The following is a 15,712-nucleotide window of genomic DNA, read 5'->3' as shown; positions in this document are numbered from 1 at the left end:
GTGTAGGTAATTATACTTTAAAGAGAACTTGCTTTGTACATTTTAATTTTTATAAAGAAACGAGCAGTTATCTCCCTGACACCTTATTAAATGTATAATTAACCTTATGATCCCTAGCTCACTTGTGAATGCTTGGCAGTATAATTGGAGAGGAATAGTGTTTCTCTTTTTCATTCTTTTGCAGTCCTAAAACCATTTTTGTGGTATGTTGAAGTATTAGTTCAATTCTTTCCCCTATTGTTTTAAACAAACTTTATACCTTCCTTTTAAAACAGTGTTTATCAAAACGGTGCATGAAACAAACTTGTTCCCTGTGTTCAGTGGTAATTTTCTGGTGGTTTTGGGGTTGTTAGGTTGAAAAAAAACCAAACCAACCCAATGTTCTGTTATTACCTTGTAAATAGGTTGTATGTTAGTATATTATTTTAAACATCTGTGATTAGTAATTTTGTTTATCACTGACATACTCATGACTGCTACATAAACTGTTCCTTTTTCCTTAGAGGTGCGGTGCGTTAGTTGAGGAGAAGAGAGCTTTTATGAATTTTATGGCTAGGTTGGCATCTAAGCCTGGACAGGTAGAGTATTTTTTCATGTATTTCATTGTCTATGAAGCAGAATACTATTTCGTCAACCTTTGAAGTTTTAGACCTTGAACTTCACGGTTGACAGCTTTATCAGATTTCTTGGGGAGGGAGAAGGTTAATAATCAGAGCTGGTTACATTTAAAGGAACAATTTACTTTATGGAGCATGATGAAAAGGAGGATGTAGTTAATATTTTTCTGTTGTTTCAGTAATTTCCTGCATTTCTGATGTTTTACTTTATACCCCACAAACATTGTGCTTTAAATGTTTTACTGCACTCTCCAGTTCAGTCTCGCAACCTGAAAGTACTTCTTTTGTTGGCTACATTGTGTGAATACAAATGCAAGTTAAAACCTCAGCCTCTATCTAATGATAAAATGCCTCTGTGTTTACATTAAAGGGCACATTTCATATTACTTGTGTCATGGTTTAACCCCAGCCAGCAACTAATGGGGTTAGGTGGTTTGGGTATGTTTCTAGTTTTGAGTATCTGTTTAGATTCCTGGTGCTTTGCTCATTCTCTGTAAACCACAAAACCACATCGATTTCTCTTTCACTGGGGAGCAGCAGCAGGAGACAGTTAATGCACAAACTGGAATAGATACAAATGAGGGAAACTGCACATTTATGTTGTGTAGAAATTGCCATTAAATACTCCCAGATTAAAACTTCGCTTGAAGTGGGGATAAATATGATGATGATAAACACCCATCTTTTGGTGTCTGTAGAAGAAATCAGAAAAACTTGGCATCTTCTGGCTTTTCAAGCTGAAATTTTACTAACTTGTGGAAGTGAATAGCATGTGATAAAGATGCTATTAATTTCTAGAAACTTTTTTAAATTCAGGACCTGAGAGTTTTTGAAACTGGAATTGGAGGTTGAGGGAGGGAGGTTCCAAATTTAAGCACATCAGTGATGTGAATTCTTTTAAGCACTGATCATGGCTACTATTGACCTCTAGGTCTGTGAAGGCTGCTGAGTGGTTTGCATGATTTTTTTTTTAATTGATTGAGATTCTGACATATGCTCATTAAGATATGAATTGCTTCCTTTAAAAAAACAGTGAGAAACTGACGTTAAGACTTACTGAGTAGGGAGGCTAGTCCCATATTTTGTTTGATTTATTTTTGTGCCTGGTTTCTTTGACTACTTCCTATCTGCATATGAAATTTTGGGAAGGAAGTTATGTCTACTTTTGTTGTACAGGCCATTCCTTTGTTATCAGTGCAGTTCATTTCACTTAAAAGATCTGAAGCAATTATTCGAACTTTGGCAATTTTATTTTGTTCTTTAGGATTTGAAGTTAATGCTCTTTTTGTTTGTGTATTAAATTTTGTAGGCAAAGACGATCGAGACACTTCTGGAACTGATTCCTCAGCATCTAGATCAAGAAATTGCATACTGTTACCTCATGAAATGTTACGGTAATGTATTGTCCGGAATAGATTTTAGTAAGAGCTCTCAAGACATTCAGCAAAGTCATGAAAACCATTAGAACTAGTATCAGTAATGTTGAAGGACCTTATTGTTATTAGTGTAGGTTTTTTATACCTGGTTTAATTTAGCCAAAATTAATATTCCAGATGCCTTCCCAAGTAGCTGGTTTGAGGTGCTAATCAGTTCTCATTATAGTTGGAGAGGAATAGCTCTTAAAAAATCAAGTTGCTTATTTAAGTATGTTTATCTGCAACTTTAACCCATGAAAATCCAGCACATAGCCCCTGTGGCAACACTCAGTTGGAAGCTTATGGCTCTGAGCTGTAGTGTTATTTGCCTTGTGTGCTCTGATATGGTCCTCCAGTTTTATTATAGGTGTAAATACTCTTAACGTGTTACATCTTTCTGCTTGTAATACATGACAGAAGCCCTTGTGCTCCATTCTATCACAGAGGTAATAAAGTAGGAATAACTTAAGTAGACTTCAAATCCAAGTTACGCTGTTAAAGAAATACAAGTGCTGTATTTGAATGAAGTTGTAGAAGTTCTCATGATGTAGTAGCTAGCTTACAAGTTTCACTTGCTTAGTAATGTTCAAAACAGCAATCACTACCATAATGGTTTAGCCCCATGGTTTCATTCACAGCAGGGTGAGTGTCCTAGCATGTTTTTATAAAACAAAAAAAACCCTGCCCTTTTATCACCAGCATGTACTTGCTGCTTTATAGTTATCATTAGCTCTTTACTCCTTTTTTACCCCAGTAGAAACTCCATAAGTGATTTAAGTAATTTTTTCAGTACCCTTGCCAACTGCATCATAGTACAACAATTTCATAAAGAGATTGCAGAGAATCAATCGCTTGCTCTCTGATATGTAAAACAGTGGTGAGGGTGTATTCAACATGCAAAGCCACACTGTTATGTGATGAACAGATGGTTGCTGTAGTTTCTTAGGCAGAGATATATCTGGCTTGTGGCAAGTTCTAGAGGAGACATTGAGTACCAGCATGAACAGTTTTAAAAGCTGTTCCCAGGTTATTCTCTACAAGCATCTGGCCTGTAGGAGGTGGGGATTTCCACTCCAGTATTGAGTAGAAGAGTGTACATCTTGATCCACTTCAGCAGGGCTGGTCTGGTTGAGTCATACTAGGGCATCTTCGCATTTTCTATTGCATATTTCTGTTCTAGGGAGTCAGGTTGTGTCCTACTCTTAGGATATTCAGGGACATTATTACCATGTGTACTATGTGGCGACAGAATATAGTCAGACCTGTACACACGAACAACAATTTAGGTACCTCTTTCCATCATCCCTTCCTTTCCATTTTCGATACTTTCTGAAGTGGTGAGTAGGTTAATTTCATTTGGCTGTTAAAATGATCATCAGCAAAATATTTAGCACAGCTGAAATTTAGAAGGCTTTGCCTGGTTGTGTTCTAGCCAAGAGGGCTAGAAATAAGGTCTTCTGTTTGAAAGATTTTGTTTTACCATTTTACAGTTAGTATGCTTTAAAACGTGCTTTCTCATTTTGGGCCAAGTCCAAACTTGTAGTGTTATCATTTTCTAGAGAACAAATAGTTTTCTTGTCAGGTCCGTTGTTACTTGTAATTATTTAGAAAGGGGAATGAAAGATAACAGAGTGCTACTACCACACTTGGTTACTGTTGCTAGTTATGAAAATAAATGGACAAAAAATAATTACGTGTTTAGCAAAGATACAATGGAATGTAGGCCACAGCTGAAAAGTCTGATCATGTATCAGACATCCACAACTGAACAAATAAGGGGACATGACTCCTCTCCCTATCCTGAGATAGGATTCAGGACTGCCAGGACTAGACTTCCTCCATCTGGTGAGGTGCATGATCTCTTACGGATACCTTCTAGAAAAGGGAAATGTGTAAAATCGCATTTGGGTGGTCCATTAAATGCTACCTAAGTATTAGGTCTTTTTTTTTTTCTTGCATACAATGAATGTATCTATTTTAAAGAAATAGAAAATTAACAATTTCTATTAATTTTCTATTCTCAATTTCATTAAACTATCACTTCATGCAGTTTTCTGCAGTAACCTCCCACATTCGTGAAGTTGCTCAGCCACTTGCCAGATATGACTGAAAAGCGTTTTCTCATGAGAATGGGACACAAGCTGTCCATTGCTGCATAATTGAAGCTTGTGTGGGGTGTTTTTTTTTTCCTTTAATAACCATTGTTTTTGTAGCCCCTCTGGTCACGCATATGGCATTTCCAAATGTGAACAAGTAAGACCCGAGACAGCTCCCATGCTGGAGATGTTTGTGTTTTCCCAAGCAGCAAAATGAATTTAACTGAACGTCATGGCTTGCTTTTGGTTCACAAGGTGCCAGATGGCAACTGTTGTACTGCTTCTAGGATCCTGAGGACAGCAGTGAAACTGTAAGGGGTCACTTTAGTGTCATCCTAATGCTTCTGAAACAGATGTCTGAGCAGTAGAAAAGTCTATGGCTAAGAAGGACTCAAAGTAAAGGGAGGAGTTCATCCCCTCTCCCAGTTTAGGGGAAGGAGAAACATACACCCCAGTCTTTTACAGCTAGAAGTGTAAATAGTGCTTTAAATAAATGAAGAATGGATTAGCTAGAACCTGTTGCAGGGCACGGTGCCTTCCATGGAATATCCAGAAGAATGTTACCGGTTACGTGAGCAGCTACAGTTTTAAATAGTGTTAGTGGGTCAGCGAAAAATTTTCTCCTACTCTGTAAGATGAAATGAGTTTTGTGTTCTAGCATGAGCATCTGACCTTTGCTTTCTGTGTTCCTCTAGGTTATACCTTTGATGTAGCCAGCACTTGTAACTAACAGTATTCTGCCCTTACTTCGGGGAATTAAATTGTGTCCTAGATTTTTCACATTCTGAATTTGGGTGGCTTTTGGTTTAGCTTCTGTTTTTATTTTTTATCATTTGCTTCAGAAAGACACATGTGGCTCTGTGTCTCGCATCCTAGAGTGGTGTGTTTTTACCGTACAGCTCCTACTCGAGCACATGCTCGAAGGAATTGATCATCCAGCCTCCAATGAAAAGGAAAGCTAGAATGGCTGTGTTCTGTTCTTTTATGTGAATTGTCAGTAGGATATGAAGAGTATCCGGAATAGTTGGAATACTGTATATTAAAATATGTATAGTATGTTTTGGCAAGTAGTAGGAGTGCATGACATCATGGAAACAGGTGAAAAGAGGAGCATTTAATCACTGGGGTTTGTTTTGGGATTTTTTCCTCAGAATTGGATGGGGATGTTGCTTCTGTGAAAGCTCTGTATGAGAAAACAAAAGAGAAGAATATAAAGCTGCACGAGCTATCTCTGAAATCTGTGGCAGCTTTTCTGAAGAAAGCAGGAGAGCCTGTCCCTTTCACTGAGCCCCCTGTGAGTATTGTCTAATTAAGAAATAGATCTGCAGAATTGTGTATGTTCAGTGTTAATAAAACAAATTGCATGAATGATTACATGGGGATTAGATCTCTGCAGAGCCTCCTCAAAGGAGGTAACGTGTGAAGTACCGAGTGTTATAGGAGCTACAGTAATCTTGCATCGGATTTGACTTGAGGAAATAAAACCCCTTGGGCTTACAATATTTAAACTACCTGATCCTTACCAGGCACTCATCTGCAGGTGTACCTTTATCAAATGTCCTCGGGGCATTTATCTAAGCAGTTGAACTTTAAAAGGCTTCCAGAATGTGTTTCCTTAACAATTAATGGGGCTTAGTTTTCATTAATTACCTGGTTTCTATCTACTACAAGTTGCTGCTTTGGTAGGATGGCATTTTAGAACTGTAGGAATTATTTTTCTGTTGCAGCTTTGCTTCTAGCTGCCTTACCAACAGATGTATGCAACCCTGCAAATATGCCTTATTTGAGGATGACAAATGGCATGACACTAAATCTGTCAAGACTGTAAATACTTCTTTCACATCATTCTTTTCACCAGCAGTCTACTAGAACCATTTTAGCAAAGCAGACTTTAAAGACTTAATGTATTTTGTCTCTCTCTAAGCAAACTTTTAATTGCCATTTTCTGGCTGCTTTTTTATACTCTAAAAGGTTTTTTCTGTAGTTCTGTAAACGCCTGATTGTATGCTGTTTCTCCATATTGCTACATCATAAATGTGATTTTTTTTCATTTCTCATCTAAAGAATTGGAGAAACTCTTGGCATAAAATACTTGGTTTTGCCTTTTAACAGCTGTGGAGTTTTTCCTGCAATCTTGACATAACTTATAATCAGAATTTTTATTTGGACTGTGCAAATTTACATCCTAGAATGTCTGTTTCTTACATGTAGCTAGTGAAGACAAGAGTGTTTTTTCAAAGTCACTGAAATAATTCATTTTCTGATTTCCCCGATTTCACTTTTTCTCTAATGCAGCTTGGTGTTTAAAAGCATCTCATAATTTTTTTGACACAATTGCAGATTGCAGTTAAAAAGTATTTTCATTTTTAAAATGAAATTGATTATATTATTGCATTTTGTAATAGAAGCTTCATTATGCATTTTTGGCAAGGTTTTCCTTTTCCTTTTATTCTCTCTCTCTGGTATTTCTCTTAATTATACAGACTTCAATACAGATCTAGTTTTGCATGACAGAGAATAATAGATTTTGCTCTTGTCAGGACATAACACTTTTTCAGAATTAGTAACTTTTCAGTTGGAACAGTGTTGAACTTGTTTATCCCACTCTTTCTAGGAGACATTCAAGGTCTATGTGGAAAAATGGAAGAAAAGAAAATTGGAAGCATTATGAGCAGACAGTCTTTTCTGCTTTAGTTGTTTATGAAATTGGTTAAATATTACATTCAATAAAAAAAATGTAAAAAGCATGTTGTTCTGTGTAATTTTTAACATAAATCTGTATTTAAACATCACTTTCCATAGCTGCAATTGATAGAAACGTTCATTAATAGAAATGCTTTTAAAATTGCTAATGAAGTGTCAAGATGCAGCTTTCTTGGCTCTTTCTGTCTTCATGTATGATCTGCTGTAACCTGAACTGTATTTTGGCTTCCACTGGTTCACCAAATACATGTTTATCAAGAAAGTTGCCAGAGGGGTATGTAACTGCAACTTAAGCAATCTGTCTTATCTTCTGTTGTTCTTTGCCTGGTCAGTGTACTTGGGGGTGATAGTAGAAGAGTAAAGAACATAATCTTCAGGGTTCATCTGTATCTACAAGGAAAATAAACACATCTTTTTTTATAATTCTCCTAAATGTACTTTTCTTGTGTTGAGTATCTCATTAGGGCTTTCGATATTACAGGTGAAGACAAAATATTTCCACCTTTTACACTAGCTTGTGTATTGTAGTTCTATAGCATCTTTAATTCATTCTCCTAACTATTAGTCCAGTTAATTTTATGGATACAAGAACTGCATATCCATGAAAATACACTTTTTAAACAAAGAAGTGCCTGTTACTTGTGAAGATAGCAGAGTTTACCTACTCGGAGACTGGTGAGCACACTTGATTGGTATAAATGTAAGAGTAAACTTACTGTCACACCTACCTGGTGTGACATTTTACAGTCCAGAGCTGTGGGATCATGAAAATAGAGACTCGCAAATGACAGAAATAAAAGAATGCATAGAAAATACACCCGTTATCTCTGTAAATAACATTGGAAACTCACAAATGTGCACATTGATCTAACCGCTGTAATATAGCGCCTATGCAGTATGTCAGACAGGATTTAAGGAAATGAAAGCTTGTTTCTGTGCATGTAATAACTTTATCTTTACATTTTTTGTTAGTTAACCTCATTTTTGCTAAGCTGTTCCACATAGACAGCGCTGGTTGTTAAAAATTCAAGTGTGCACACAAGGTTTTGGCAAAAGATTGGAAGACTTGGACAGCAATATGAAAGTTAGAAAGCAATTAGGACCTAATTTTTTTTAAGTAAAATTTCCAGTTCCTTACAGAGTATATTTGCAAATACACAGAAAATTCTTGCTGTACTTAAAAAAAAGAGGCAGAAAATCAGGAGCTGGGAAGAGTCAGAAATTTTGGTTTCCAAACAAACCAGATGAGTCCTTGCTGTGTCTGCCCCATTGGTGCCATGGCTTTACAATGACCTTCGTTACTTCACAAGGAGAGACTCGCCAACATCCTGCACTTACATGGCCCTGACCACTCAGCACCCTTTGTTCCTGGATTGTCAAGATGAGGTATTAACATTTGAGATTTCATTCATAGCCTTAATGGTTGTGTGCCCTAGCTAAAAGCAAGCCTCAGCAGTACTCGGTTTATTTCGTTTCACAAATGGAGATGTTTTAGGGTTTTTTTCTAAAGCTACAGCTACATTACATGTGTTTTAGTGTAATAGCAGCATAATTGAAGATTGTGTCAACCAGTTGGCCACACTTTCTCTAGTGCCACAGCTCTTTGTTAGAGGTCATCTCGGGAATCTCTCAGGTTCACATGGTAGCTGTGCTCCAGTAAGAGGAATCACATCAGAGTGTAACGAGGCATTGGGCCTGTGTGCTGCTTGAGCTAAGCTGGCATGTAGGGTGAGGAAGGGAGCATTGCTTGAAGCAAACGCCGGGCCAGAGAAAATTGACAGCGGGTCAATAGACCTTTAACTACCTTTGTGACAAGGAGGTGGTATCTCATGGTTGTGGACCAGGTGCTAACTGACTGTTCAGTGCTGAACCCTGCCTGAATCTGTGCTGTGATGCTGACAGGTCCTGTTTGCTGGCTGCTGCCTGCTGGCGCAGATGAGAAGCGCACCAAGCCGCAGCCAAACGTGTGGCTGCATGTTGCTGGTCCCTGTGCATAAGTCTGACCATGCAGGATTAGTGCTAGTTAGCTAGCATCTCTATGTTTTTCTAACTGGTTTGACTTGAACCAAACAGAATAATGTGATATAATTTAATCATTGCAGCTGTGGCAATGGAAAATGAATTTGATAGCCTGTAACTGAAGAATGTAAGTTAAATTGTTTTCAGCTATGAAATTGCATTTTGAGTAACCTTATGGAAACTTCTGGGCTGAGTGAGCCAGCTGCTGAGCCGGTTAAACATCCGTGAGGCACTGCAGGAGCAGGAGACCAAACAGCACCAGGGTTTTGTAGCAACAATAGCGGAGTAATGGGAGGAGGTGCACACTGATCATTTGGGATCACGCTGCAGTAGCCCAGGCCCATGGATGCCCCTGTGGCAGAGATGGGAAGTCAGAGATGCAGAGATCATGCAAAAGAGAGGCAAAAGCTGCCCTTACGCGGCAGTACTTTTGTTTTTCTGTTCCAGTGAATGTTTCGTATGCAATTAAGGAATGATTACACGGAGGAGCGCAGTCTCTCCTGTCTTAATAATGTGGGACAGTGAGGGATTTGTGCCACTCCAGGACACTGTCATCTCAGTCTGAAACTGGGTTACACCGGGGAGGTTTTGCAGAATAGGCATTTGTGCTGACTCCTCTAGAATACGCTTGAAATGATATTTCTCATGCATTGGTGTGCTGAGACTCAGCCATTTCAAGCATGGAGAAAAATGCAGTTTAAAAAGTTGGTGTTTCTTCGTCAGATAAATAGGTAGCTCCATTGTTTATTTCCTCATATTCAAAGAAAGAAGGCTGTAAGATGGCAAAACGCAGAGCAGCAGCCTGGAGAACTAGTGATGGTTTGCAGTCCAGAAACCAAATGCATCCTGTCATTCTGACACAGCACACACTCCTTTAAAGCAGGAAAGTATTGTTTGCCACCAGCTAGTGGATAACTGGGATTGGGCAGGATCCAGACCAGGTGTGGTGCCTGTAAGATTGGAGCACGTGTTTCCAGATGCCATTGTGGGAAGCTGAGAGTGTGCTGATATGAAATGACCTGACATGTTACTGTAGAAAGCAAACTGGGGGAAAGTGTGTGTTTGCATAAAGAGCGTGTCTTGATTTGGGGTTGAGAGGACTGGGAAAAGCTTGTCGCTTGGATCAACGTGAATTGAGATGACTTAATCTCACTTCTGTACGTACCCTGTGCCACATCATGGGCTCACCTCTTTCCCCCTACCCCTCTGCCCTGGAGGTAGGGCAGGAGGAGGGCACTTTCTGAGCTCCACATGAGAAAAGTTCCCTTGTTAACCACCAATATAGTCGTTTTGCAGCATGATAATTACATGCTGTAGTTCTGATCTACTAAAGCAGCTTGTTCAGCTTGTCTCCTGAGACCCTTTTCTGTAGAAAGAAATGTAGCTTGGTGGGTTAGTAGCCATCCAGACTTTCTTAATATGTACTCACTTTTGACACTGGAATGAATGGCTGAATGGATGGTGTCTTTGGCAGTGACAGCTCGGAAGGGTTTTACAGATGGAATGCCTGAGTCAGCAGGATTCCAGCTGCAGTTTACAGTAACGAGGGAGGATCGTAACAGCCAAGGTAGTGTGTTACGAGTGCACATAGTGACAGAGAAATAAACTGGCAGCATGTTCACCAGAGTGCCACCGTACTTAATGGTTTTCTCGAACGTGTGGTGCTTCCAGACTCCAGGAACACAGCAGAGGAGGAAGTGACAGAAGTGATGGATGTTCAGCACGAGAAATCTGTCAGCATCTAGAAGGAAATGCTGTAAAGGTGATAAAACCAAGCATGTGAGAAGAAGCTGAGACGGGCACTGAATTTAGCCTTTTTTAGCAAAGATTTCTCTGCATTTCTTAAAATTATTCTCGTAATTTCTGTGCGAGGTCAACTGCAAAAAGAGGTTTCCTTTGTAGAATGGCTGCAGTCCCTGGTGGTTTGCCAGTACTTCTGTCACTCAATAGTCGGAGGAAGGCCTTTTAAGTCAGTAGCTCCCACTGACACTCTCATTTAGTCCCAGGGCATCTTCCTGAGTACAAGTGTGCATAGCTTCAGTTATAGGAGCGAAGTTCTGAAATTCCCATTAGGTATGGAAATAAGCAGACACGGAAGTTTGAGGTTAGAGTTTTCTCTGCTGTTTCCTGTAATTAAGAAAAATGAGATAATAGAGACTGTCTTATGCAGTGCCTGCTATAGACGGGGATTCCCCATTGATCTACTTTTAGATAAAACTATTAATGCAAGGTTTCTCTCTGGTGCTCCTAAACCTCTATATTACAGCTGGCTAATGCTTCACAGTTTCTCATGTGATAACCCTTACAACACCGTGATAAAGCAGTGGTAGCTATAGAATTGCTATTGTCTGCAGCAGTAGCTCCACACCTCCTCCTAGTTCTGTTTCTCATGGTTATTTGCTCAGCTGTAAGTGCCACTGAATTTAATGTTCAGAACACATCAAGCATCAGTGTCTTGCAGTGAAAGCAATGAGTCTTGAAAACCAGCAGTAAATTTAGTTTTGGGGTTTGCAAATATTTTGCATCTGCAGCTCTTTGCGTAGTCTGTGAGACCAGGGCAGCTCTGAAAGTGGAGTAATGGGAAGAGCTGTAGATGAATCAGATGGATCACGGAGATAAATCTTCAGGGGAGGAGAGGAGGGTGGATTTTAAGATGGAGAACTTTTTCAGCTGGAAGGAAAGCAGAGGGGTGTTGACAGAATGAGGCTGGCCTGGCTAAACTCCTTCAAGGCTGTTGAAAGGCTGTTTTGCTGGGTGCTGGATTTTTATTTATAGGAGAAGAGGGTCTGAAGAACAGTAGTCAAAATACAAGATTGCCACAGAGGAGCTCTGGAGGGATGGGAAGGTCTGGGAAGATGCCTAGGTGGGAAGGATGAGAGGTAATAAGAAAAAGCTAGCAGCTTCAGTGTGATGCCTTGGGCTGGTTGGATTGTGACTGAATGGCCATGAGTGGAAAGAGCAGCCCTCAGCTCACTGGCAGCCAGGGTCGACGACCCACCACTGTGCATCTTTGCCTTTCTCATGGCTCCCACTGTCTCCTCCTCCACCACTCACTTCTGGAGGTTCACCGGGGGAGAAAGCAGTAGCAGCAAGAGTTGTGAAGGGTAAGATGACTGCTAAACCCAGCACAAGGAAGAGGCAGTGAAGGATTGATCAGAGCTGTCTGGTTCTCTCCTGCCTTTCCACTGTGGCGAGTCATGCTGGTACTAGTCCTGTGAGTGCATCTGGGTACCTCAAACAGGAGCATAATCATCATGTGCCAAAAATCCCAAAGGAAGTTTGTTTCAGCAGCAGCCTCTTAAACTGCACTTCTCAAATTCAAAAGCAGCTGTAGGAGTGTGTTATTAGTGTAATTTTGGGTGGTTCTAAAGATGAGTCTGAACGTGGGACAGCATTTGGCATTGGGGCTGGTACAATTTCTTTGTATGTTCTGACACTGAATTTGCAGCCTGACATGAGGCTGTAACTGAAGCAACAGCACCAGGGTGCTGAGCCCGCTGCCCAGCCGTACTCAGAAAACCTTCCTGCCTCAACCAAAAATAAATCTAGCAACTGCCCTTGTTATTTGAAGTGTTCCCTGGGATTTCCCTCTGCTCAGTTTAGCTCATGGCTTGAGCAGCTCAGCTAGTAGAGGCTAGGTCGACTGTAAACCTTGATCATCTCTAGCAATTGTCCAGTCTTAGGGCCCTCGTAACTCTTTGTAAATAAAATTACACTCTAGAAACCAGGCATATGATAGAGTGTTGGAAAACCTGTTAGGAGCCATAGATGTATAGACTTTGCTTAAACAAGGTTCTTGCTTTCCTTCAGGATTTTGTTGACTCAGCCTGTATGTCAAACATTAGTGCTCAGAGTGAGGAAGCAAATAGGCAGTTATACCACATGTTGCACTGGTTAATTGTTGAGCATGCCAGGGAGGAGGAAAAAAAACCAATCGAGTGCAATAGCTGAAAATAAATAATAGTGTATATAATATGAAATTAATTCAAAATAAAACCCCTTTAGTTTTCCATCTTTTTATAGTTTTAATGACAGCCAAATCTTTCATCATCTGTAGTATACATATAAAATATAGAGCTCCAATTGGTTTATGCCCAGGAATACAATTTCTGCATTTGAGCATCTTTCTCGCTGTCATCAATAACATTATAAATTTGTCTAAATTCAGCAAGGAAAAACAAGGTTGAAAACTATGTTTTATACCACTAGCTGCAGGGGGCATAAAATTACGGTCATTGTGGCTTTACTATTGTCAGTCATGTTCGAGAGCTTTTTCCAGTGGAAATTTATCATGCGCCTGTCACTGAACATACTACAAAGCTGAAAGGCGTTTTTCCAATACAGAAGCATTGAGAAATTCCCTATGGAGTATATAAAGCTAAAAATATTACTTCACCTTTCTTTTGTCTTGCTTTTAGAAAGGATAGACCTGAAGCAAGCTTGTCTAAAGTGTTTGGGGTGCTGAGCTCTGCTGTCATTAGATAGTGCACTTAGGTAATAATAATACTTGGCCAAAATGCTTTTTACATGATTACTTGTAGGATTTGGGGAAGGCAGGAATTCTGTGTACAGAATTACTGTGGAGCTGGTGGGATGGTTCTGGCTTTTTGACTGTTCCTGAAATGCTGGCCTGAAATGCCCCTTCAGCTCTGTGAGGGGTGGCAACCTGTGACCATGTTGCTAGGAATTACAAGCCAAACAGTTAATTAAATCATAAAATCATCACAGAATTGTGGATTGTTTTGGGTTGAAGGGACCTTTAAAGCTCATCCAGTTCCAGCCCCGGCCGCAGGCAGGGACACCTTCCACTAGCACAGCTTGCTCCAAGCCACTTCCAACCTGGCCTTGGACACTGCCAGGGATGGGGCAGCCACAGCTTCTCTGGGCACCTCACCACCCTCACAGGGAAGAGTTTTTCCTAATACTAGTTGTATTAAAGGAAGGCTGAAAGAGCAAAATATTATTGGTGCTTTGCCTTTCTCAGCAGAGATCAAAGTCTCTTGGGGCGATGGCTTACTTGGAAATCCAGTGACTGCCTTGTGTTATGTAACATCCTGCACTTGGCAGCAGTGAATTAAGGGCAGCATGTGCCCTGTTTCTCAAATTTTTCAGTTGGGGCAGCATATTTTGCTGTTGCCTGGTTTGGAAGTCCCTTTTATTTTGGCTTTACACCTTTCTACAGTGAGTTGAAGCACGGCCATGAGGTGATCAGCTGTTTTCATGTAAGAGTAGTAGAAGATCTGGGGTTTGTTGAAAAGTAATCCTTAAGGTAATACTCAGTTCTTTCAGGGCACTCTTCTTGGCATCGGGTCTTGCATGTGCCGGTCCTTTAACATTTGTGCCTCTAAACCCAATTGTTCAACGTGAAGAATTAAGGTGAGGCAGAAACAGTACTGATCTCAGTAAGCATGCCAGTAATCTAGGCAAAGTCTGATTAGATCCTTAAAATGAGCAAAAGACCCACAATGTGTCATTGATGGGAGATGCTGGTTCTGGAGCTGTGATGTGAAGGTTGAGGGGTCTATTAAGCTGCAGTTTCTTAGTACTGGAAGCATTAAGTACCTAATTATAACCACAAAATTATTTATCTAAACATGAAAGTACCTAATTGTAACCACAAAAGCAAAATAATGCCAACCAAATTTGCAATTCAGAATAACCGTAAGTTTGATTCAGTGAGTAAACATCCACAAACAGTTTTATAATTAATCACATCACTTCTGTAAGTGCAGCAGCACTTCTGTAAATCATGGATCTGAATTGATTTTTCCTTATTCCTTGAAAGAAAAAAAAAAGGAGCTATCATAGGCATGATGGTTGTGTGTGTATATACCTATATATGTAATCTCTTCGTGCAGATACCTCTGCATACGCACGCTAATATGAACTCGCGCACATGTATATGCTTTTTAAAGCTCATCGGTTCTTAAAAGGGTTAAGTGGTTTTAAAATTACCTCAACCCACTGCTTAAACATTGTTGCCTTAATTAATAGCTGCTAACATGTGAAGGGCTTGTCTTGGCTCTCAGAGTGTAACAGGAAAAAAAGCAGCATGTCACAGAGCTCCATGTACCTTCTCTCTTGTCTACTGCCAGTAAAATTAATCACTGTGGCTAAAACGTGACAGGTTTGTTTTTTCTGGTACTAGTGGACATACCAACACCTGCAGTTTCTCACCTCCCTGCTTAGCATGTTGGCTGTGATTTACCTGTTTTTAAAGGAATTCCACGGGTGTCTTTTTTAATTAAAAGGGGTGGCTATTGATACTTGTTACTTATTTAGCATTTCTGAATGCATTTAGCGACGAACAAATACGGGATGAAACTTTCAGCAGCTACTTATTAATTTAGCTTAGCCATAGTGAAAGCTAGTCCTTTCCAAACGACGAGTTAAAAGTATTTTGGAGGACTGCCACTACCCACGAGCCAATATGCAAAGCAGTGTTTCTATAATCCATTTTCCAGTGCTAAAGAAGTTTGTCCCTTTTGCCAAGTGGAGAGGCTGCATAAACTTGGAGTGGAGGTTGGGGAAGAACTTTCCCACCTCTCCCTGTGTTAAATACTTCCAGTAATAAAGACATATCTTTCTTACCTGTGTCTTTACAGATAAGACACCATCTTTAGTACGTAGGGGTGGTGTGACACCATGCAGTTCTGTTGTCCACACAGTACTTTATAGTATCCGTTTAACCCACACAGATTTTTTTACTTCTGAATTTGGTGAATTTTCCTCACAAATATTGTTGTCTCTTGTATTTGATGTTCCCGTTCCCAAATTTGCTGTGTATGCAGGCTGAAACCCCATAGCCTAGTGCAGTTCATGTCCTGCACTGGGCAGCCCAAACAGCGTTTGGGCAAAACAA

At 40.0% G+C, this 15,712-nt stretch overlaps 1 protein-coding gene across 2 annotated transcripts in view; it reads left to right on the top strand.

Moving 5' to 3' along the window:
- Positions 1–7,254, top strand: part of LRPPRC (leucine rich pentatricopeptide repeat containing) — a 91,040-nt gene extending 83,786 nt beyond the window's left edge. For both annotated transcript variants that reach the window (XM_057407502.1, XM_057407501.1), the window contains exons 35-38: positions 504–578; positions 1,927–2,011; positions 5,280–5,422; positions 6,743–7,254. In XM_057407502.1, coding sequence (XP_057263485.1) covers positions 504–578; positions 1,927–2,011; positions 5,280–5,422; positions 6,743–6,799 — 360 coding nt within the window. In that variant the 3' untranslated portion in view covers positions 6,800–7,254. The remainder of the gene's footprint in view (positions 1–503; positions 579–1,926; positions 2,012–5,279; positions 5,423–6,742) is intronic.
- The last annotated feature ends 8,458 nt before the right edge of the window (positions 7,255–15,712 follow it).

Source organism: Pezoporus wallicus, unplaced genomic scaffold (assembly GCF_028554395.1).
Source record: "Pezoporus wallicus isolate ANWC-B61680 ecotype Strahan unplaced genomic scaffold, APGP_CSIRO_Pwel_v1 contig_8811, whole genome shotgun sequence".
NCBI classification, from domain to species: domain Eukaryota; kingdom Metazoa; phylum Chordata; class Aves; order Psittaciformes; family Psittacidae; genus Pezoporus; species Pezoporus wallicus.
This window is presented reverse-complemented; position numbering and strand designations above follow the sequence as displayed.